The sequence below is a fragment of the Athene noctua genome, chromosome Z (assembly GCF_965140245.1).
Source record: "Athene noctua chromosome Z, bAthNoc1.hap1.1, whole genome shotgun sequence".
Classification (NCBI taxonomy): domain Eukaryota; kingdom Metazoa; phylum Chordata; class Aves; order Strigiformes; family Strigidae; genus Athene; species Athene noctua.
The window spans coordinates 5,087,719-5,109,328 of record NC_134077.1 but is presented as its reverse complement, the minus strand read 5'-3'; the positions used below and the strand labels follow the sequence as shown (position 1 = coordinate 5,109,328).

Sequence of the window (21,610 nt, the reverse complement as noted above, 5' to 3'; positions counted from 1 at the left end):
TTGCATTGCTTCCTTCCAGCTCACTGCTAGCCAAAAATCAGCAGGCTTCCTCCTCAGCAACTGCACCAGCAGCTATACTTGGCCAAGCAGCACTGGTCAGTATGCAGGTACCACTTGGTTACTTGGCAAATGTGATGTCTCCTGTCCAACCAGTAGCTTGTCACACGCTGCATCAGGAGCTGGAATGAGGGTGGGGTGCTGTAAGGTACCTGTGCCACATCCCTCTCTCCCCCTGTAGCTCTGTGCCACAGCTCTATGATAGCAGTGAGTCATTGCCTGGTCCTCATCCCCAAAAAGAGACACCACTGCCGTGGGCAGCAGCACACACCACTCTCAGCAGGGGTTCAGGCAGATCCCTTCCCCATGAAACATCCCGTCTCTGAAAAGGAGTATCACCACGGGTCTCCAAAGTACAGCAAAAAGTTTCCAGGGCACAACCCAAAAGGTTTTCTAACACATGGACTTTGTGATTTACAGTTACCTCTTCTCACCACCCAAAAGAGATGGAGCTTGGAGAGATCGTTGTGGCTGAACGTCCTGGTGAGAGGCAGCTGTATGCGGAGCAGAAACCAAGAGCCCAGGACCTGCTGGGGAGAAGCAGAAATCGAATCCACCAAGTTTTGGGGTATCTCACAGGAGAAATGAAAGAATACGGAGAATGGATGAAAAGTAAGCAGAGGGATATGTTCGAGGCTCTCTGGCTCGAAAGAGCAAGATGGGAACATCTATATTGCCAACAGTGTTTTCAGTGCTGGGGCATGAGATGCAAGGGCCATTTCACCTCCTGAGGCAGAGCAGAGGCAGCGTAGTCCAAGCTCACTGCAAACTTCTGGACTTTTAACCCAAATCTCTTTCTCAGGAACGGAATCTCACTACATCCTCTTGCTACTACCATGGCTGCACTCATAATTCAGCACAGGCAAAAGACATCTTTTACACTTAATCTGTTATGTGCCATTAGCATCACATTCCTTATAGCTGTGCCCAGGATCACACGTCAGGGCTGGGGTCTTAGTCTTGTTTGTAAGTACTCTGGATCAGCAACTGTCTCCTGATCCGTGTATGGGCTGACAAAGGGGACTTGACTCTTGATTGTGTGGGCAAAGGTTCTTGTATTACCAGCCTTGGGGGAGCAAAAGGATTGTGGCTGTTATGTTGCTATAAAACACAAAACAAGTAATGATCTCAAAGGTTTACTGTCCAGAGAGGAACAATGCATGAGCAGATGGTCCGTGTTACCCAGAATTATTAGGGGCTGGGGACTTTGACAGGCTGTGTAAGACTGTGGGTCTTCTGTCAAGGTTACGTTCGTTAGCAGTACAATTCCAGCAATGGGAAGGAAATAAGAGACAGCCACACATAGCCAGGCTGTGCACTGGCTATCACTAGTGGAGGATGTGGGCTGAGATGCCTCCAGGCAGGGAGGTGAGGAGGCTGGCAGTGTGGTCCCAGCCCCAGGGGATCATCTCCTACTGCTTTCTCTTTGCTCTAGTGGTCCATGCTTGGTAGACAGCTTTTCTTACTCAAAGTCCCCAAAAGTTTTGGCCACTGGTTATATAACAGTACTTATAGTTAATACTTCTGTCTGAAAGCAAGAGCATTGCTGATATATTTCATAGTTCAACACCAAATACTAGTAATAATTATTCCAGAAAAGTCTGATCATTTTTTTCTAAGGAACTGATTCGTCCCCAGTTGTAACTTCCTGGCTCCCCAACAATGCACAGCCTGAGATATGCTTGTGAAGCCACCCTCAACTTGCACTCCAGCCTCTTGGGAAGGGTCTCCCAGAGATGCTGAAGAGATGCAGAGTGCTACCTGGACTTCAGAGATCCTCTGTTTCAGCTACTCTCATCAGAAAGCAGAACTTGAGCCTTGACTGTAAATACAACGCAGGGAGGGAGAGGGGGAGAGAGGAATTTTTAGGAATGCGTTGTTGTCCAGATTCAAAAAGTCTAGCACTTTATGCTGTGTCTAATTAATATTCTAAACTAATTGAATTATTTTAAAATATTTAAGAAGATAAAAGCTGCATATACATATTGCATGAACTTATTGTACTTGCAAGCAGCCCCTCTTCCTCATTTATTCTCCTTGGGTCATGTTTAACAATGCACAGCAGTACAGAAGTGGTTACACCTTTCCCAGAAGCATGGCAAAAAAAAAAAAAAAAAAGACCTTAAGTCAATTTGCAGTAGAAGAGCTAGCAGCAAAATGTCACTGCAACGCTGAAGACCCTCCTGTGCCCATGGAGATCACTAGGATCACTGTACATAGATGCCCTCAGACTGGCTGCTCCCAGCCCCACACACATCCCATCTCACCCCTCCACTCACCTGGAGTACCCAAGCTTGGTGCCCATTGCCTCTGTCTGGGTTCAGTAGTCTTCTCTAAAGAGCAATGGCTCTTTGTCCTTTGGAAATGCCTCTTTCTCCTGAGTACAGTCTGAGCTATAATAACTATTCTCTTAATTTAGGTTCTTTGGTTCCCAAAGTACTTTTTTACACACCTTTGACAGTTTGACCTCATCTCCTATGTACAGTGTATATCCATGTTCTGGGTACCTAAAACAGCAAAAGTGTTTCCCTTTCATATTTCCCTATCTATGCACAAACTAGCTTCAAGCTTTGCCTAAGCCTCTCTCTGCATCTGAATTATACACTAAAAAGGGACTATCTCCTCATTCAATTTATAGCAGAATCTTAAGCCATCTACCATGCAAGACCATTCTTTGACCACCATAAATAAACCACTTTTTCATTAATCCTTCCATAAACTTCACAGCAGTGCCCAGTCCATCCCTATTAGCTTTTCAAGTGCCAGATGCAAAATATGCTCAGACAGCAATAAATCAGAGACTGGTTTTACAGTCCTGTTGATACATCGCCTCTGTTCTGTAGCCAGGAAACGACTTGTAGAAATGAGCATGCCTTGCTGAAATGATGCCATATCACCAGAATTTTTATTTGATCTCCTCCAGATAAGCCCCTAATGATTCAACTGGTGGACTGGATCTTGCGAGGGACCTCTCAGGTGATGTTTGTCAACAACCCTTTCAGCGGGCTGGTCATTTTAGTAGGGCTTTTCATCCAGAGCCCCTGGTGGATGCTCACAGGTTGTACCGGAATGACTGTGTCGACATTAACTGCGCTGGCCCTTGGTCAGGACAGGTAGGTGATACCTCACATCCAGGTACTTCAGAAAAATTTATCATTACGGCATCAGGAACCCACTGAAGGGTCACACCCCCACATTTGAGTATGCTAGAGACAGCAAACCAGCTTTCCTGATGGATGGTTTGGAAGCAGTTACGTGAGGACAGATCTGTGGTCCAGGAAGAGCTGGCCTGTCCCCATAGCTGGCTGTCTTTGTGAGACCAGACAGTTCTCTCTCTCTGATAGCCATTGTCACAACCGCGCAGGTCTTTTGGGTCACAAGGAGTCCCCTAGGTCATCATCATTCAACAGTCTCCAAACTCTCCCCTTCCACACACCAGTGCAATGCAATATTGCAGCCACCTCACTGCTTTTTCATCCCTCCCCTACCCTCCCTTCACCAGGAGTAGGACACGTATAAATTGCATTTCAGTGGGTCCCTGTGACAGGCCACCTCCAGCCCAGCTCTCTCCCTTGCAAACATTTCTTTCCATCACAGATCAGCCATTGCAGCTGGGCTGCACAGCTATAACGGGATCTTGGTGGGACTGCTCATGGCCGTCTTCTCTGACAAAGGGAATTACTACTGGTGGCTTCTTCCTCCTGTGGCAGTTATATCAATGGCCTGGTAAGTGCTACTTCTCCTCCCAGGGACAATTCTCAGGGAATGAGAAGTCCTGCTACATACAGCTTAAACACATTGGAAGTCCCCTCTGCCCAGTTCCCTACATCAGCATCTCCAGCCGCACTGGCTCTGGGAAGAGGCATTCATTGATGCACAGACCTTGTGAGGCACGTTGGTAGGAGGTGAATGCACAGACAGTGCTGATTCTAGCACACAGGCAAAGGGCCCCCACTTCACACACACTCAGGGTGGATGTCATCGTGCCCAACACCACAACAACCCCTCCTCATCCAGGTGTTGAACCAACCCCGGTGCTCTTCCTTGGGCTGAATTCAATATTTCCTCTCTCAGATATGCAACCAGCGAAATTAATTCCTCCCAGTAGCTCCAAATGCCAGACGATGTCCTTTCAGGATTAAATTTACCATTTATAAATCTGAACCTTAGCAGCACTGCAGAATCTATTTAACAGCCTTAACCAAAATTAATCAAGATGCACATTTTAATCACTGTTAGCGATAAGATGCAAGTCATTTTTTGAATTTCACTGCTTTTAAGATCAGGGGGTTTTATATTTTATTTCTTTATTCACTCTCAGCAAAGGTCATTTTGTAGCAACCTTTCAAAACCCAGGACATGTTGCAAGAATGTTTATTTTGTCTTGTCTGCCAGAATTCCTTAAGGCCTTTTGTTCAAACTTTTCTTCATTCTTTCAGTTCACAAGACGTAAGGCTAGAGCCAAAAGATTTTAAAATTAGACATTTCAGTGATCTTTTTAACTAATACTTTGAATTTCAGCCTTAGAAGTCAGCATTTCTTTAATTGTTTCTCTTTTTTTCTGACAAGATGTATAACTGGCAGAAGCTTTGTATTTCAGCACAGAAATTAGGACACCATTTTCACTGAAGTGCTGATTTTCTTTTCCTACAGCTACAAGCACGGAAATTTGTAAAGTGCTCTGGGAACCAAATTTGTCATAAAAGAATAGGATTCATCTGAGATTATACAGGGAGAACAAAGCATTTTTTCCACTGATAGTATCTACACAACAGGACACAAGATGTTGCTTTTGAAATGCCAAATAGTTTGGGTGGGTTTTTTTCTTATTAGAAACAGCTTAATGACCTTCTAGGACTCAAGTGCAGCTTCTTCAAAAGTTCAAGTCTTTAAATTTAATTTTTTGTAAGCTGCAATGTCCACTGCTACGTGGAGGCTGACCATAAGAGCTATTAAGCTCACTTATACCAGAAAATCTCAGCTGGAAGCCGCAGAACATAGGCCATTTCCATCAAGGACAGGGCCTGGCCATTCACTCTCTTCCACAAGCTTTCTGGCCCCCATAAAAAACAGATATGATCTTGTCAATATGCTCCCACAAAGTCATTCATGCAGGACACCCACTTCAAGTGGAAATAAGGCAGTCTGGAAATGTCCTAAGGAAAGTAAATCTGGTGAAGTTCTACAGCCCAGAACTTTAGGAAAAGTCATAGTATCTCAAGGTTTGCATGTTTTTTAGTGTTTGATTTCTAAATATTTTAAGGGTCACCCCAAATACCTTACGTGCTAAATGTACTCAGTCGTGTTTCTTAAGAACTAATCTCAGTTTTCAGAAGATACTCTATGATTTTGGGTGGTACCTGGGCAGCACATGAATCTCATTGACATAAGCAGCAACATCAATCAAAGTCTGGGTCATGTCTGTCACAATGCCTTTCACAGCTCTGTTACAGCGGTCACTTCATCTTACATTCTGTCAGGCTCCATGTGTCCTAAGGACTCCTCATTCCCCCAGAATAATGTTTAACATAGCAAGTATTTTATATCTTTCTTAATGGAAGATTTTCCATCCCCTTTGATCACCTCTTCTGTTTTATTTCTCTTCTAGGGCTATCATTTGGTATCCTTCAAATTAACACACAAAAAGCAAATTACATCATTTCCAACTCTCTCTTGCCTTATCAAGACAGGAGCTTTTTATACCATCCAGAGTGCTCCAAAGTTCTTCATGTGGCATTCCCAAAATTCTGTTTCCTACTAGATTTTTGTATAGAATAAGAAACCAGTTCACCTTTCTCCATCTGTGCCTAAATACTGTACTGGTTACATCTCTTCGTTGGCTCCCTGAGCTCAGCGTAACTTAAGCAGAGCCCTTGCACACCAGCCAACTGTCCTGGGAAAAGGATGTGGATTTTATACCCTTCATGAATGAATGAGACAGTTATTCAAACTGATGAGCAGCATTCTGAAACTATCTGTCTCATGCAGACTAACATATTAAGGTATTCACCACCTGATGTTTCTAAAAGGAATGTCATCAGCTTCCATTTACCAGAGCTTATGACCAAAGCAGTAGGCCGTTTCACTGCTATAATTGTTACGAACAACTTATACTTGTTTCTCTTCTCAGTCCAATCCTGTCCAGTGCTTTGGGATCCATCTTCAATAAATGGGACCTTCCTGTTTTCACTCTGCCCTTCAATATTGCCGTGACTTTGTACTTGGCAGCCACAGGACACTACAACCCTTTCTTCCCTACAACCCTCATCAAGCCTGTAGCATCAGTGCCCAATATCACGTGGTCGGCAATCAATGTGCCACTGGTAAGCTTCACTCCAACAAGTCTATGCTATTTCCTTAAAAAGGGGAGCACGAAGGCATTCAGCTCAGGATAACACTTTCACATGGGTCAGAATGGCTGTATGATATGTACAGCCAGTAGAAATTCTCAGAAATACATAGTTTGGTTCAGTCCGTAGAGGACAGTGCCATGAAGGCCCCACAGACAGTCCTGGCTGATCCAGCAGAAAGGCTGATTGAGCTTGAGGGAACAGAGATGCTGAACCTCTCATTCTGCCTAAAGTTGTACTGCTCCAAAACAAGTCTTGAGTGTTGTCAATGGAGAAGCACATCTGGAAACGTATTCCCACTCTCCAGATGTGGTTAAAAGGTTATCAGCAAAACGAGCGGTGACAATATGAAAAGACAGAAGGAACATCATTATCCTAAAGGGACAGAGACTCGTTTATACCCAGTCCCCTCCGTTCAGCTCTAGCACTGAAAGATCACCTTCCCAAAGCAGCATAAGGGTAACCAATATACTTCATATAATGAACTCAAACCAACCAGCCCCCCCATAGTATCACTGCCTATGAAGGCTGCAGTTTTTCTCCTCCACTGAAGTCACCAAAAAACCCTCAAGCCCTCTGCGATCCCCTATCCACCATACTGCCATCCCGAAAGAAACAAAAGTCCATCTTGGACTGATGAAGTTCAAAGCACGCAATGAATTAACTCTGGTTTGAAGGACATGCATGCCCACATTTCCCAGCAGTCCAACTCAGACCCAGAGTTCCTTTCCTTCCTTTTCAACCAATAGCTTGGACAAAATAACTGCTGTGTCCTTCTGAGTACAGAGATACAATAACATGCCCTCTTCTACTGGCTGCTGCAGCTCTTGCAGTCCATCCCAGTCGGTGTTGGTCAAGTGTATGGTTGTGACAACCCCTGGACTGGAGGCATCATCCTTGTTGCTTTACTTATCTCCTCCCCGCTTATTTGTTTACATGCTGCAATTGGATCGACAGTGGGGATGTTTGCAGGTAAGAAATATTTACCAGACACTTTTGTAACTAGGGTATCTTGACCTAAGCCATTATATGACTGTGTCCAGACTTTACAGTTTTATAGGCTTGGATGTACTTGAGACAACACTCTCACTTTTGAAACTGTGTCTATATTTTAAAGGTCTTACTAAAGGTCACACAACATGGTGAAGGCAAGAACAGAAGCAGATTTTCCTTAAGCTTTGAATTTGTTACAAGATTTGTAACTCAGGCGGGTGCTTTCTTCCACCTTGCTTAACCCTCCTGCCATTGGATGTGATGAATCCCATGGAGATGATGATAAGGAAACCTAGAGAAACAGTTTCAGAACTGATCTCTTAGCACCACAACTGTTTTAGATTACCACGATAAGCAGATGTCTGCTTCAGAGCTGATCAGTCAATGAAAAGAAAGAGACTTTTCTAGGATGCAGTTCATTCTATCCTGCTGCAGATCTGTAAAAATAGCTAAAAGAATGCCACTCAAAACGGTCTGTCTCTCCACTAACCAGAGAAACAGTCTTGAGAGATAAATCTTACCCTTGAAGTTAGACAAGATTAATGCCACTTATGTGACCAATATGATGGAATAAGTGTAGTCTGGGACAACAACCTTAGAAAAGTCAGAGTCACCCAACAATACATTCTCTGTGCTCTGAAGCACTTTGTACAAGATGTGAGCTGCCTTATATTTGTGTTTTTCAATGAAACTACCCACAATTTGTATGATTAAGAGCATTTGGCAGGTTTTGTACAGGTCTGACACTTAATCTAGAAGACAAAATTTAGGGGAAAGTATCTGGGAAGAAGCATGGTGATGAAACAGAAGGCAAATGAAGGCATTATAGCAGGAAATTTATTATTCTTAAGTGTGATATGGAGGTGGCCTGTGCACTACATATTGTGCTCTCCTTTTTACTGGTACTCCTGAAGCCTACAAGAAATCCTGCAGAAGTACTGGTGAGGTCAGATTTGGAGCAGACCCTCAGCTCCTATCACAGTAGAGAATTCCCACAGCAATGATGGAGTCACCACCTCCAGTTACTAGACCACATCTAGCAAAGGTCACCAGGAAGAGTTGGAAAATTCTGCTTACTCCCACGAAAGACACTCAGCTGTGCCTCTGATATTCAAGATAAGGGTATGTATGAGGTTTAAACAGTACATGTGAGCACAGCTTTCTGCAAGAAGGGCACTCATGTGAGAAGGTCCTCCTACACTCTGGCTGGATCCTCCATCTGGTCATCTGGGGGACTAACTGCAACACACTCAGTGAATACACAGAAAGTTTTGCCTGAAAGAAACCTTAGAGAATGGGCCAAATTCCAGCCCTAGGGACATTACCTAAGCTCCAAAATAATGAGCTTCATTTGATATCATCCTTTTTCTGTATGTGCTTGCTATGCAAGTGTGAGCATGGTTACATTTGCCTAGATGTCATAGGGAAGAGACAACAGATCCCCAGCAAGTGACAGGTCCTCCTGCAGATACCTCTCATACCTGACCTCACAGCCTTGCCTTTTGTCTTGCAGCACTGAGCATTGCATCACCATTTGACAGCATCTACCTTGGCTTACACAATTACAACTGCGCGCTCGCGTGCACTGCGATTGGGGGCATGTTCTATGCCCTGACCTGGCAGACTCATTTGCTGTCACTTGCCTGTGGTATGTATGTAAAGGGAAGACAAAACTTTATGCAGGCAGGCAGTCTAGGAGTAGTGCACGTTCAAACTACCACTCTGCTGCAAAACTGGGTACTGTACAAGAGCTATTTCTGGGATGGCATCAGGTTTGAACTTGGTTGTGCAAGCTGCAAGTGCAGACAGAAAGGCCTTTAGGCCCTGATAACATGAAAACATCTAGAGAAGGTGGAAGTACTGTTTGTGACAGCAGCACAGGCTATGCCATGCAAAGTTTAACAAATTAGTAACTCAACAGATTCATAGAAGGAACCTTTCAATAGCTATCATTAGAGGAAGAGTGTCATAAGAAGAGAGCTGTTGGACAAGGTCAGTTTAAGACCCATCTACCCCAAGATCCCATCTTCAAGAGCAGCCAGAAACAGACTCTATGGAAAGAGTTTAAGAGCAGTGTAGCATATATAAAATTCCCATGAAGATTCACCCAGCTTCCAACCATTTGCATTTCAGTAGTTTTCTGTCCTGTGCAGTTTCTGGATTGCTCGGTAGCTTTCCCTTCCCTGGCTTTGTCCTTGGGTTCCTTACCTCCTGCTTTGCCACCTCTGACATCCTGCGGCCACCGCTTGTGGTTTGCAGCCACAGGACAGACACTGGTGGAGAATTTCGATAATCCCCCACTGCACACAGGTCAGGTTGTGCCAACTGATAAAAGAAATACCACCGTCACTTACTCTTAACCAAACCACACTCTTCATTCATCAGCCATCTCTACAGAGCAGATAAAACCAAATTTAGTCCACATGACCAGATGCAGCACTGGGGCATTTTAGTTAATTGTTGAATTCTAACATTAACCCTCACATTAGGTAGCTGCGAGGATACTTCACAGTGCATTTGGATAATATTACTATTTCTGATAATTTCTTTGGAAAGATGAGCGGGACTTTCCTCACCTTCAGCTGTCTTTGGTCTTCTTTTTTCAGCATTATTTTGTGCCTACTCCGGAGCAGCTCTTGCTAATGCCCTGTCAGTGGTAAGTTGGAGGAGGGGCTGTGGGATTTTTTTGTTTGTTTGTTATAACTATATTTTGATTTGTTATTATATAACGTTAAGGAAATGCCCCAAAATTCTCCACATCAATTTTGACAGCATTGAAGAGAGAATGCTGCAGCCAGTGGCAGGTTTTGTACAAATTCTGTGCCAGTTGAACTGTGTACTTGCAGACTCTATAGATGATAATAAGATTTCAAACACCTTTGGAGGATGTTATCCACAGCAGGACTGTGTATGTAATGTGAATTTCAGCAACAGCATACGGTTTGAGATGCAATACTTAGTTGCAGGCTGTATTTTTGAACAATTCCCAATGGTCTGAATTTTTACTTACTTCTTCCAAGGTCTTTCTCCCACCCTACCCACAGATATTATTTAAGTTTGATCTGGATACAAGAATTAAAATGAGGGCGTGACTGCTCTCTTAAATACAAAATCATCGTATCTGAACAGATCAAGAAAGAGGTGAAGCCAGAAATGCCAAGCTTTATTTCTTCTTTAAGATCTGAGAGATTAAAGCAAAACCATATTTTAACAAAACTGATTTAGTAACTTAGAAGAAGGAAAACTTAGAACTAGCAGCTTCATGCATGGAATGTATTCATCTGGTATCTACTCAGTACCATGCAGGTCCCTGCAGATGGGTTGCTTTGTTAAGCACACCTGCTTTTGGGATACATTAAAAAAAAAAAAAAAAAAAAAAAAAAAAGAAAAAAAAAAAAGAATATTGACTTGTCTCCTTGTGATGCTGTTTTTGGCAGACCCCAAGGCAGGTCAAGAGGTGGGGTCACAGAGTAGGAATGTGGGTTGGATGTAATGGGCGTTGAGGATGGTGAGTATGTGTGAATAGTACTCTCATTACATGGCATTTTACAGGACAGTGAGAGTAGGATTTGGCTTATTTGTTAGAGAATTTAAATGTTTATGTGTGAGCTGGGTGTCTTGGCTTTCATTACAATCAGCAGAGCCCTGGAGTCTCATCCAAATGCTTCAGTATTGTTGCCAAGTGCCATTCTGGCCAACAGCTACATCTCCAAACATTTCAGATAAACTAGACACCTCTGTGTGATCCACTGAAGTGACATTTGGTAGCAGAGGAGCTTCCCAGAACTCCAGTGACTAACAAGAACCTAGCTCACATATACCACCTGCACCCAGGCAACTTCCTCGGGATCCCAACAGGGGATCCCCTATGGGGGGGTTCAGGAGGCACGTCCTATGTCACACGGTCCTCAGGGAAAGCACAGGCTCTCCCAACTTCTCAAATGCAAGAATTTGGTAATAGGCAGAAGTAAGCAAAGGAAACATGCCAAAAGAGGTACCAAAAGGCACCTGTCTGTCTGTCCCTTCCCCTTCCAGCTTGGGCTGCCGCTCTGCACCTGGCCTTTTTGTCTCTCCGCGCTTCTTTTTTTGCTGATAAATTCAGACAACCCAGCCATCTACAAAATCCCCCTCTGCAAAGTCACCTACCCAGAAGCCAACCGGATCTACTACCTGAGAATGAGGAGAAGAGCATCAGAGAGCAGGAGAGAAGAGCAGAGACGAAAGGAGCAGAAACCCTCCGGCGACTCAAAAATAAACACAGGAGGCACCCCCCTGTGCACCCCCAAGAACCGCCATGCTTACTGATTTCAAATGTCCACAAGCGTACAGTTTTGGGGCAGTTTTTCAGATGCTAGCTGAGCACACTACAGCCACAAACACCACCTTCAGCAGCAGTTTGCAGGATGGGGGTTCAGCGTCCCACACTCCGGAGGAAACACTATTTGCCCTTGAACTAAGCTTTCCAAAGAGCACTCAGGTAACATAATAATGACTGCCTTACCAAGCCACATGCTGTTAACTTGAAGGTCACCTCTTATCAATAATAATTATAAGAATAGGCAGAAGAACATTAAAGTTGACAAGAGGCTGTATTTAATTTCAGACGTAATTTAACAAAATAAATATGCTGAGAAGGCATTGGTATCTAATAATAATAAATAATGTAAGAACTACGTCAAGAGCTGCACTTCAAATTAAGAACATGTATATCTGAAAGTGGAATAAACAGACTGATCTCCTCCTTCCTTGTGTCCCATCAATGTCTAACCCTCTTAATCTGTCTTAACAGCTACAGCATACACAGGTAAATATTCTTACAAAGTGCATACTATTTTTAGTGCCATCTCCTGACTCCTCATTAAGTACAAAGACAATGAAGGTATGAATAAATATGCTTTAATCAGACTAGAAAAGTGACTAGCTAGCAATGATCAAGCATTTCTCTTTTCCTTGCATAATTTTCTGTCTTAAAGGTAGATGTCTTTCCTGCTGAATGCAGGATAGCAGCTCTGAATCCCCACGCTCCCCCAGTGGGAAATAGGAAAACTTCATCTAAAGAATGAGATACTTTTTTTTTTTTACTGCTAGTGGCAGTTACTGCAGTTCTTTCTCCCTCTTCCCTAGGGGTTCAGTCCCCGTGCATTAAGCCACAAGCAATGAACAATTCAAAGTCTCCCCTTGATGTCTGTTGGGTGTCAGGCTGGGATCTGCACATGGTTGTGTCTCGACTGTCCCAGAGAAACCTCGTGAGGCATTATCAGAGTTAGTCCTGGGAAGCTGAGGACCCTCTTGCTGATGTTTCCCCTGTGCCTGTTCTCTAACAGCCAAAAGGTGAGAGGAGGACAACTGCCACTTTACACCTCCTCCAAGTCCTTACAATAGGGAAGGGCCAGTTGCCCTAAAGAGGACTTTTCTTGGGAACCTTTTCGAAAACCTCTACGAAAGAAGCCTGACAGAAAGGCTTACTCGTTCTAAAGTTATTTCACATGAGCAGACCCGAAGGACTTAAAATTTTAAAATCCAAAGAGACTATGCAACCACAAACATTCAGAACAGATGCTGTCCTTCCTGCCTCTTGATGTAGGACTGTTTTGTGGGTTCATATGAGGGTCTTAGAGCCGGTGAGAGCCCAGCTCGAACCCAGCACATGGACCTTTTTAGGAAAGGGGGGTCTGAGTGCTGCTCATAGGACTGTTTGTGTCTTTATAACCAAAAGACCAACAGCACCAGCAACTGTCAGAACTCTAAATGTCCCCTAGAAATAGCATCCAATGTTGAATTCAGCCTGGAAGGTGAAAATATAGTGCCATTGAAGTTCATATATGTTCAGATGCATTTTAAAAGGGTTGGGCCATCCCAGGAACTCTGGTAAAATTTAAGTCCTACTTCCTCCCTGTGGTGGTTTAAGCCCTGCCAGGACCGGAGACCACGGACACAAGTAGGGCACAAAGCCTGGGTTAAAATATGAAGAAATTTAATACAACAGTGTGATAACAGTCTGAACAACAACAGTAGCAATGATAACAACAATAAACAGTAATAACAAGATAAGAATAACAATAAACAAGACAGAAGATATACAGAGAAATACCGCAAATGGTTACAGGCAGCTCGCTCACTTGCTCCCCCCACCAAAGCCACAAAGGAAAATGTTCCCGCGCTCCCGCACCCAGACCTGACCTCAGCATGGTATGAATAACCCGCCCGGAGATCCCTTCCCCCTCTTTCTCTTAACCCTATCCCAGCTGATCCAGGACACTCCCCTCTTTGGATAACAACAGATTTGAGATTCCACCTGGCAGAACAGCTTCACACATGCAGATAAGTCTAAATTTCAATAACCAAGATAACTTGTCTGAAAATTTAGCTATCCAGTGAGCTTTGTAACCATTAAAACCTGGTCCAACCTCTGACTTCAGCACCTGAGTTACGCTTCTGTCCATTTTAAACCTCAGGATAACCTCTGAACCTTTCCTGGAGGGCTTTTGTAAGTCTACAAATGCCCTCCAGGAAAGCACCGAGGGAATAAACTGCCATTCCCACATGCCACAAGTCTTTTCGGAGATTAACAAAAGACCAAGAATCCCAGCAGTCTGCCTGACATGTTAGCATGAGACTTTTGTTGGCCCAGGGCAAACTAAGAGGTATGGGACTGAAAGCATCTCCATATGTAACCTGTCTCTTTAGAGGGAGGAAGATCTGGCAGATGCACAACTCCAGCAAGCAGAAAAGCAAACACACTACAGTGGCCAAAACCTCCCATGCAAATCCCAGCAGCCTCCTGGAGATGCTGATCTCTGACAAGCAACAGGAGCCCAGACTCACAGCTGCATTCCTACACAAGAGCAAGGCATGAAAACCACTAATTTAGGAGAAACAGATTGTTTGCAAAAAACAACCCAGGATCCAGGCACTGGACAAAGGCAGTTATGCCTTTAAGCTCTCACAGAGGACTGAAGCAAATGGATCTGCCAGTGTTAAAGGGTATTTTTAGGCTGCATATGTAGCCGCTTATTCCTGCATGGTGACTCTAGAAAAGGCGAAGACACCATCAGAAAAGGTGTCAGCAGGTGGGAAAGAAAGCAGAGAGTCTCAGAACAGGCTGCCAAGCTGCCTTTTGAGCCATGATACCAGCAAATCAATGCAAGTGAAAAAAACAGTCTCATATGGTCAATACAGACTGCAAGATCAGGGACAACTCAATGTTACTGCTGCTGTAGACAAACAAAGAAAGGCAGAATAACACTGGAGGTTATACATAGCTGCCTGAACACTTTTCCCTGTAGCAGTCAATGAAATACTAAGCATGTGCAAACTATCAGGACCCATTCATAGAATCATTGCAGTTTTGGGTAAAAGGGACCTCTAAAGGCCATCTAGTCCAACCCCTGCCATGGGCAGGGACATTTTCACTAGATCAGGTTGCTCAGATCCCGTCCAACCTGGCCTGGAATGTTTCCAGGGATGGGGCATCCACCACCTCTCTGGGAAACCTCTGCCAGTATTTCACCACGCCCGTGACGAAAAATACCCTCCTTGTATCTAGTCATCTGCTCTGCACAGTTTAATTTAGCTCATACACAGTCCAGCATTAGAGAAAGATTTGAATAGTAACAACACAACGTTACAAAAATACTATAAAATAATGTTAGAGCCATATTTTTTAAGAAAAACCTCAACTGTGGTTAGTTATGCCAAGCATATTATTTGTTTTCTTAAAAATAAGAGTGAAGTCCAAACACAATATGGTTATTGGAAAGAATTTGTCATGCAAGAGCCACTGCAGACATTAATTCCTCAGCCACAAGCAAATCCATCCTGAAATCAATTAGTAAAGCAATTTCTAGAGTTGAAGCCATCCATAAAACATAGGATATAAATAGCTTTATTAAGTCTCTAACTAATCAAAAGATGTGAGTAGCTATAGTACTATTAATTCTGGAAAACAAGCAAGACAAATAAAGAGTCACCTGGAAGGGAGCAGTAGATAATAAAAGCACTAGCTGAAGTTATCAATGGTAGCCTGGCAGCCTGTTGTGGATTGAGTTCTATTAGAAATTTTCATTGATAGAAATAAAATATACAGTTTTACAATGGGACTAATAATTCTGAGACAGTGCCCATACATCTAACATACAACAAATATGTCCATAAAAAAAAAAAAAAAAATAAAACAAAACAAAGACAAACAAACAAAAAAACCCTAAAAACTAAAGCTTCTTCTATAGCTAGAGTGGTCACTCCATCCAGCTCACTTTCGCAGAAAATGAAATAAATATTCCTGTACAAACCAACACCTGACTTAGTACTAGTATATATAAAAACAACCTCCTGAATATTTGCTTTCAAAAAGAAGAGCAGCAGCAAATGAGGGAAGACTAAACAACACAAAGGAATTGCAAGAGACCTCCCAGGTGAACAGAGAAGACCATCTATTCTGTTATAACTAGAGTCCAGTGTAAAACCAGTACATATACTACGTGGTTCTAAGAAAAATGCTGTCTTTAGTGCTCCAAATGTAAGTTTTCTTACTCTTCTATTTGCTCCATGCACCCTAAAATCATTTAAAAAAAAAAAAAAAAACAACAACTTTGCTCTTTGAGAGCATGTTCCCAGCTCTTCTCCCATAAACATAGGTAGTTCTGTTGGTAAGATCAGTCACAGAAGCTCTTACAGAAAAAGCTGAGGAAAGTGCTTTAGATGTCTTGGCTTGGGTATTGATGACTCCAGACTAACTTACCTGTTTAATCACTCTTCATGAACAACCAGCAAAGCCACACTGAGGGCATCTGGAGGGGAGGGATTTGTCTTTTCTGTGGACATTATCTGCTGCAGAGGTCAGAGCCATGCTGTCATCTGCATCAGAACATCTTAGTTGCTGGAGCATCATGCTTACCTCCTGATTTTTTCATGTGATGATCCTTTTTGAGACCCAACAACCCCCTCACATACTACAGGAATCCAGAGCAGACAGAAACAGGTAGTCACACCTCTCAGCCCGGGGAAGATAGTCAAAGCTGTACGGATGGAAAACCTACTGCTATGCTTTCAAACAGTGATGGGGAGAGCAGCTGTACTGTTGCATGGGAAGCAAAATCCAAGCAAAACGTGATGGATTAAAGTCACCTGTCACAGAGCAGGTTTCTGTGTTGGTCTTTACTTTCAAGCTCTGCAGCAGAGCCTGGGCCCTTCTCTCCCTGCTCGATTCAATACTGCTGTGAGCTTAAAACAAATATTGTCATTTTTTCAGCCCTTCTGCAATGTCAAGAATGTCTTCTTCCCATACCTGCAACTACAGATGGGTACAACTAGCAGTGTGAAGCTGTCAGACATAGGGAGAGCAGGCATCCAAACAGGCAGCCAGCACATGAGGCCAGCCAGCATCCCAGCAGATATCAGGAAAGGCTTTATGCTCCAGAGGCGCACTCCAGCAACACGGGGCCTCTCTACAAGCTCAAAAACCCAAAACTCTACAACATGTCCAAATAAGATAAGTCCCTAAAATTTCCAGCTGCTGGGAAGTTGCTCTGTGCTTTGTCCATGCCTGATATCTCCAGTCTACAATTACTGACATATTCCCCAACACTGCAGGCTGACTTGTTATTTTTGTAGATCGCATTTGCCAGGGTTACAGAAATGCCACCACTCTGAGGGTGAGAGTTGTTTACCAAACACTGTCTACGCACTCCCCTTTCAAAAGAAGGGTGTGTTTTGATTTGGAAGATGGAAGGAGTTCAAAGAGCAAACAAACCCTTGATTGTGGTTGATTTTACAGTTCTCAGGGGATCTTTTACAAACTCCTGCAGCTGTTGCCACAGCTGGAATTCACACATCCCAGTGGTGGGATGAAAAGGCCTGGGATAGCTCTATGGGAAGCAAAGGTTTCTTCCACGACATTTTCCCTGGGAATTGAGCTTGGGCACCTCCAACTACAGCTCAGCAGCTCCTGAGCTTCACAGTACAGCATCTTCACTCAGTACAGCAGGGATGAAGCGCGAGGTACACGCAGGATCCCTTCTAAAAGCATCCAACTACCTCACTTGCCTAAAATGCATGAGGGTTCAGGCTGCTTAGCACATCTCAGCAGCTGCAAGTCAAACAGGGCTGTGCACTGAATTGCAAAAGGCAAAGACACACAGAGACATCCTTGACTTGTGAAACTTAGGATGACCTGGAGTCTTTTTTTCCCCTTGCTCCAGGGCACCCCAGCGTGTACCTGACCCCGCTTCTCCCAGTTCCCTCATTTCAACCAAGTGCTGATACCTCTGTTGCTCTGTCATCCCCAAACCTCCACTCTGCAAAAGCACTCAGCCAGAAACCGGGCAGCCACTTCCTGGCTGTGGAGAAAACCAGAAAGGCACAGATGATGACAAACTAGCAGCCAGCAATGGTTTCTTACTGTAGCTAAGTGAGTTTATTTCACTTATGTTGAATTAAAGCCTGTTTAGAGCATCTTCCGTTCCCAGAAATTGAGTAATCCAATACATAAGACTATTTTTTTTTCTTTGTCTACTACAAAATGTGTCTTTACTGCAAATGGATTTATGTCTGCTTGCGGGTGTCCATGAAAATGCCGCCCTGCAGTACTGTTTGCAAAATCCCATAAGCATCTACAGCCACTGTAACTGCACCTCTACCCATTCCACTGATTATTCTTTTTCAGTTGTTCCTACTGTCTGCTAGTTCATTTCTGGATTCTACCAGTCTTCTTTCTCTTGATGATCAGAGCTGCAGCTGATGCACTGTACAGCACCTTCCACTTCTATTAAGAACTATTTGGCAAAAAAATAGTAATCATTAGGACTTAAATGCTGAAAGAGTTTCTTGTTGGAACTATGATAATATTCCGCTCTTTGCTAAGGCCTAACAGATTCATTCCCTACAACCCTGTAGGTTTGTGAGAATGGGTTATTTCCTTGAAAGCAGGCATGCCCTGGCTGAGTCTCACGCCTCTACTATCAAGATAAAGGAAGGGGAAAGGCCATGAAACTTTACCAAGGTGAGATGAGATGAGACGAGATGCAGGGAAGTTAACTGAACTGACTCTGAAATTGCAAAAGTGGATGAAACAGCAAAAAAACCCACCTTGGCTTGTGTCATAAAACTAAGGCAAGTCTGGCCAGCTTTGTCATTCTTATGGGGATCCTGCTGACTTGAGGTAGGTCTGAAAAATGAGCCTTTTCAGATTTGGATCTTTCCCTGGAACCAGGAGAACAGGAGAGGGGTTTGAAGCTGAAATTTAGAATTGCTTCAGTTGCAATTTCCTCTCCAGTCCTGAAATACAATGACACATCTAACCTCAGGCTTACAAAACCCTCTAGTATTTCAGGATGTTTCAATATGACTGATCCAGTTTATAATGCTACGATGACCAGAAAATCAAGTAGCCTTGAGGTTCAAACACATGAAGCAGAGAGCTTTTCTCACTACCAGGACCTGGGCAAAGAAACAAACAGGAACATGCCAAGACTTGGGCAGAAATGATACTCCATCTTCCAGAATAGATGCACACAACAGGGAGAGAAGAGAAGATCTGAAGGTGTCTGAAGCTGCAGACAGCCAGAGGAGAGGCCAGTGTCTTCCAGCCAAAGTGCACGTTATCTTGGGAACCAGTTTGCCACAGTAAGTAGTTGGAGCTAGGAACATGACGGTGAAAAGAACAGTTTCCAGTGGAGGTCCCAGAGGTGCTTGCAACTCAATCTCATTTCCACAGGCATCAGGCCAGCCTAGAGAAATGCCCATTGCTGATAGGAAAAGTGATAGTGCTGCCTGGAAAAAGGGCAGGGAGCACAAAACCAAACAAGGGGAACCAGCCAGATGAATGCACCAGGCTTTTCTTTGACCTGTATTCCACTGGGTTTCATGAGAGATATGACTAACTGGTCTTTCTTGGGGTCTCAGAGACATTTCCTGTGCTGAACACCACAGCCACCTCTACACTAGTGTATGGAACGGTGCCAGGTGCCAGCTTGTCATCACCTACATGCTGAACCACCAGCACAGTCCTTGGCATGGGTTGGCCTTGGCCCACTACATCACTTCCAAGTAATTCTCCACTCGCACTAGCAGCAATGTTTTCAACAAATATCTCAAAAAACCTGCAACTAGAAGAGATGTGTTGTTTGCTAACCCAGCACTCCTACATTCAGAGCATCAGCCTACAGGAAGAGAGTCTGAACCTCTGCTTAAAGTTGGCACTTATTTGCCATGACAGAGTAGAGCTTTTTTACACCCTGCTCTAGCCATAAGACATCTACAACCCGCTTTTCACAAATTCCTGCCCACTCCTACCCCAGGAGACAGAGACTATTGTTGTTAATAAATGGGTTTCCAGAGAGCAGTTGTGCACTCTTGCAGCTGCATGGACTGAGAGGGTGAGTCCTGAGAGCATGTCAAGCTGGACAGAAGGGATAGTGGGTCTCCAGAGCATGTGGGCAGAGGAGGGAAGTGATGTGTGTGCATTAGGAGAAATGCTTATTTTGGGAGCATAGATCAGCAGCAGTATCCAGAGCTTTATACAAGCTCAGAGCATGGTGAGTTTTGACTGGGCCAGGGTCAGGTCACTGCTATTTATGAGCCCTCTAAAAAATGGACATCTCAATATTTGCTCTGATTTCCGTAACTCCACATGTGACTGTGCTGGAGACATACCACGAGAGGGAGTGGGACACCGGAGCCAGACAGCACTCCTCTGCAGCCATCCTGATAGCCACTTGCTAAACGCCATCCAGTTGTTGCATAGAGGAATGTCAAAGAGCAACTTTCTCTAGAGAATTTTTACAGGCCAAAATGAAGGGATAGGAGCTGCCCACACCAGCTTGGCTTTTGGTCCACCCTGCAAAAAAACAAAATCATTTCCCTCAGTGAATAAGTGCAGAACTGACAGACCCCTTGGTACTCTGTGTTGAAACAGATTTTTCCACTCTGCATTTGCTCATAAAAACAAGACGATGAAAAGCAACATGGCCACAGATGTTGATGGGAACAGATTTGCTGATGTTGCTCCTCTGGGCACCCTACTCTTGGAACAGCTTAGTCCTTACCTGGCCAGAGGAATTGCCTCCTCAGCCAGCACATGGGCTGAGCATCACTCTCCCTCAACACACCATGTGGTTATCTCCCCTTCCTGCTGTACTTCCACTTCCATTGCTGCTTCTCCACAACTCTCTGGAGAAATCACAGATTGGGAAAAATTCTGGAAGTGAAGCAGTGGGTTTGGTCATAGTGATCCTTACAGCAGCAGGCTAGACCAGATGAACTGCAGAGGTCCCTTACCTTACCAGAGAAGTTTTGGAGCATCATCTGGTTTTGACACTGTTTCCATAACATCCTCATAGACAAGTTAGTGAAGTATGGGATAGATAAGTGGACAGCAAGTTAGACTGAAAACTGGATGAATAGTTGGGCTCAAAGAACTGTAATCAGTGGCACAAATTCCAGCTAGAGACCAGTCATTAGTGGTGTAACCCAGGGATTATACTGGGGCCAAAACTGTTTAACATCTTAATTAATGACCAGGGTGATGGGGTAGAGTGCAAATTTGGCAAAGATACAAAACCAGGGGTTGTGTCTGATGCACCGGAGGGCTGTGCTGCTATCCAGAGGGTTCTCAACAGGCTGGAAAAATGTGCTGAGAAGAACAGCATTAAGTTGAACAAGAAGTTCAACAAGTCCTACATCTTAAGAGGAAAAATTCCATGCACCAGTACATGCTGGAAGGCCACCCAGCTGGAAAGCAGCTTGGTAGAAAAGGCCCTGGGGGTCCTGATGGACACCAGGCTGACCATGATCCAGCAATGTGCCCTTGCAGCAAGGAAAGTCAACAGCTCCCTTGGCTGCATTAGGTCGAGCTTTGTCAGCAGGTCAAGGGAGGTAATCCTTCCCTTTTACTCAGCACTGGTGAGACATATCTGGTGTGTGGTGTCCAGTTTTGGGGTCCCTGGTACAGGAGAGACAGGGACATACCAAGCAAGTCAAGCAAAGGGCCATGAAGATGGTCAAGGGATTGGTGCATCTGTTATACACGCAGAGGCTGAGAGAGCTGGGACTGTTCAGCCTGCAGATGTGAAGGCTCAGGGAGATCCTGTTCATGTATACAAAAGTCTGACAGGGGAAAGAAGGCAGGCCAGAATTTTCTCAGTGCTGCCCAGTGACAGGAGCTCAGTTGCGGGAGGTGATTTCCCCACCAATGAGGGAAGAAGAGGAGCCCA

General features: G+C 44.1%; 1 protein-coding gene across 1 annotated transcript; it reads left to right on the top strand.

The window, feature by feature from the left end:
• Window positions 1-503: 503 nt before the first annotated feature.
• LOC141973578 (urea transporter 2-like) lies at window positions 504-11,705 on the top strand. Its single transcript, XM_074932302.1, has 8 exons — window positions 504-669; window positions 2,981-3,170; window positions 3,655-3,783; window positions 6,188-6,380; window positions 7,232-7,379; window positions 8,914-9,048; window positions 10,007-10,056; window positions 11,436-11,705. Exons 1-8 carry the CDS (start codon window positions 504-506, stop codon window positions 11,703-11,705), a joined length of 1,281 nt encoding a protein of 426 aa, XP_074788403.1.
• The last annotated feature ends 9,905 nt before the right edge of the window (window positions 11,706-21,610 follow it).

Coding starts and splice junctions, on each gene's coding strand:
- LOC141973578 (XM_074932302.1), top strand. CDS start 504: ATGGAGCTTGGAGAGATCGTTGTGGCTGAACGTCCTGGTGAGAGGCAG. Junction 3,171..3,654: donor CTGGCCCTTGGTCAGGACAG/GTAGGTGATACC, acceptor TTTCCATCACAG/ATCAGCCATTGCAGCTGGGC. Junction 6,381..7,231: donor CGGCAATCAATGTGCCACTG/GTAAGCTTCACT, acceptor TGGCTGCTGCAG/CTCTTGCAGTCCATCCCAGT.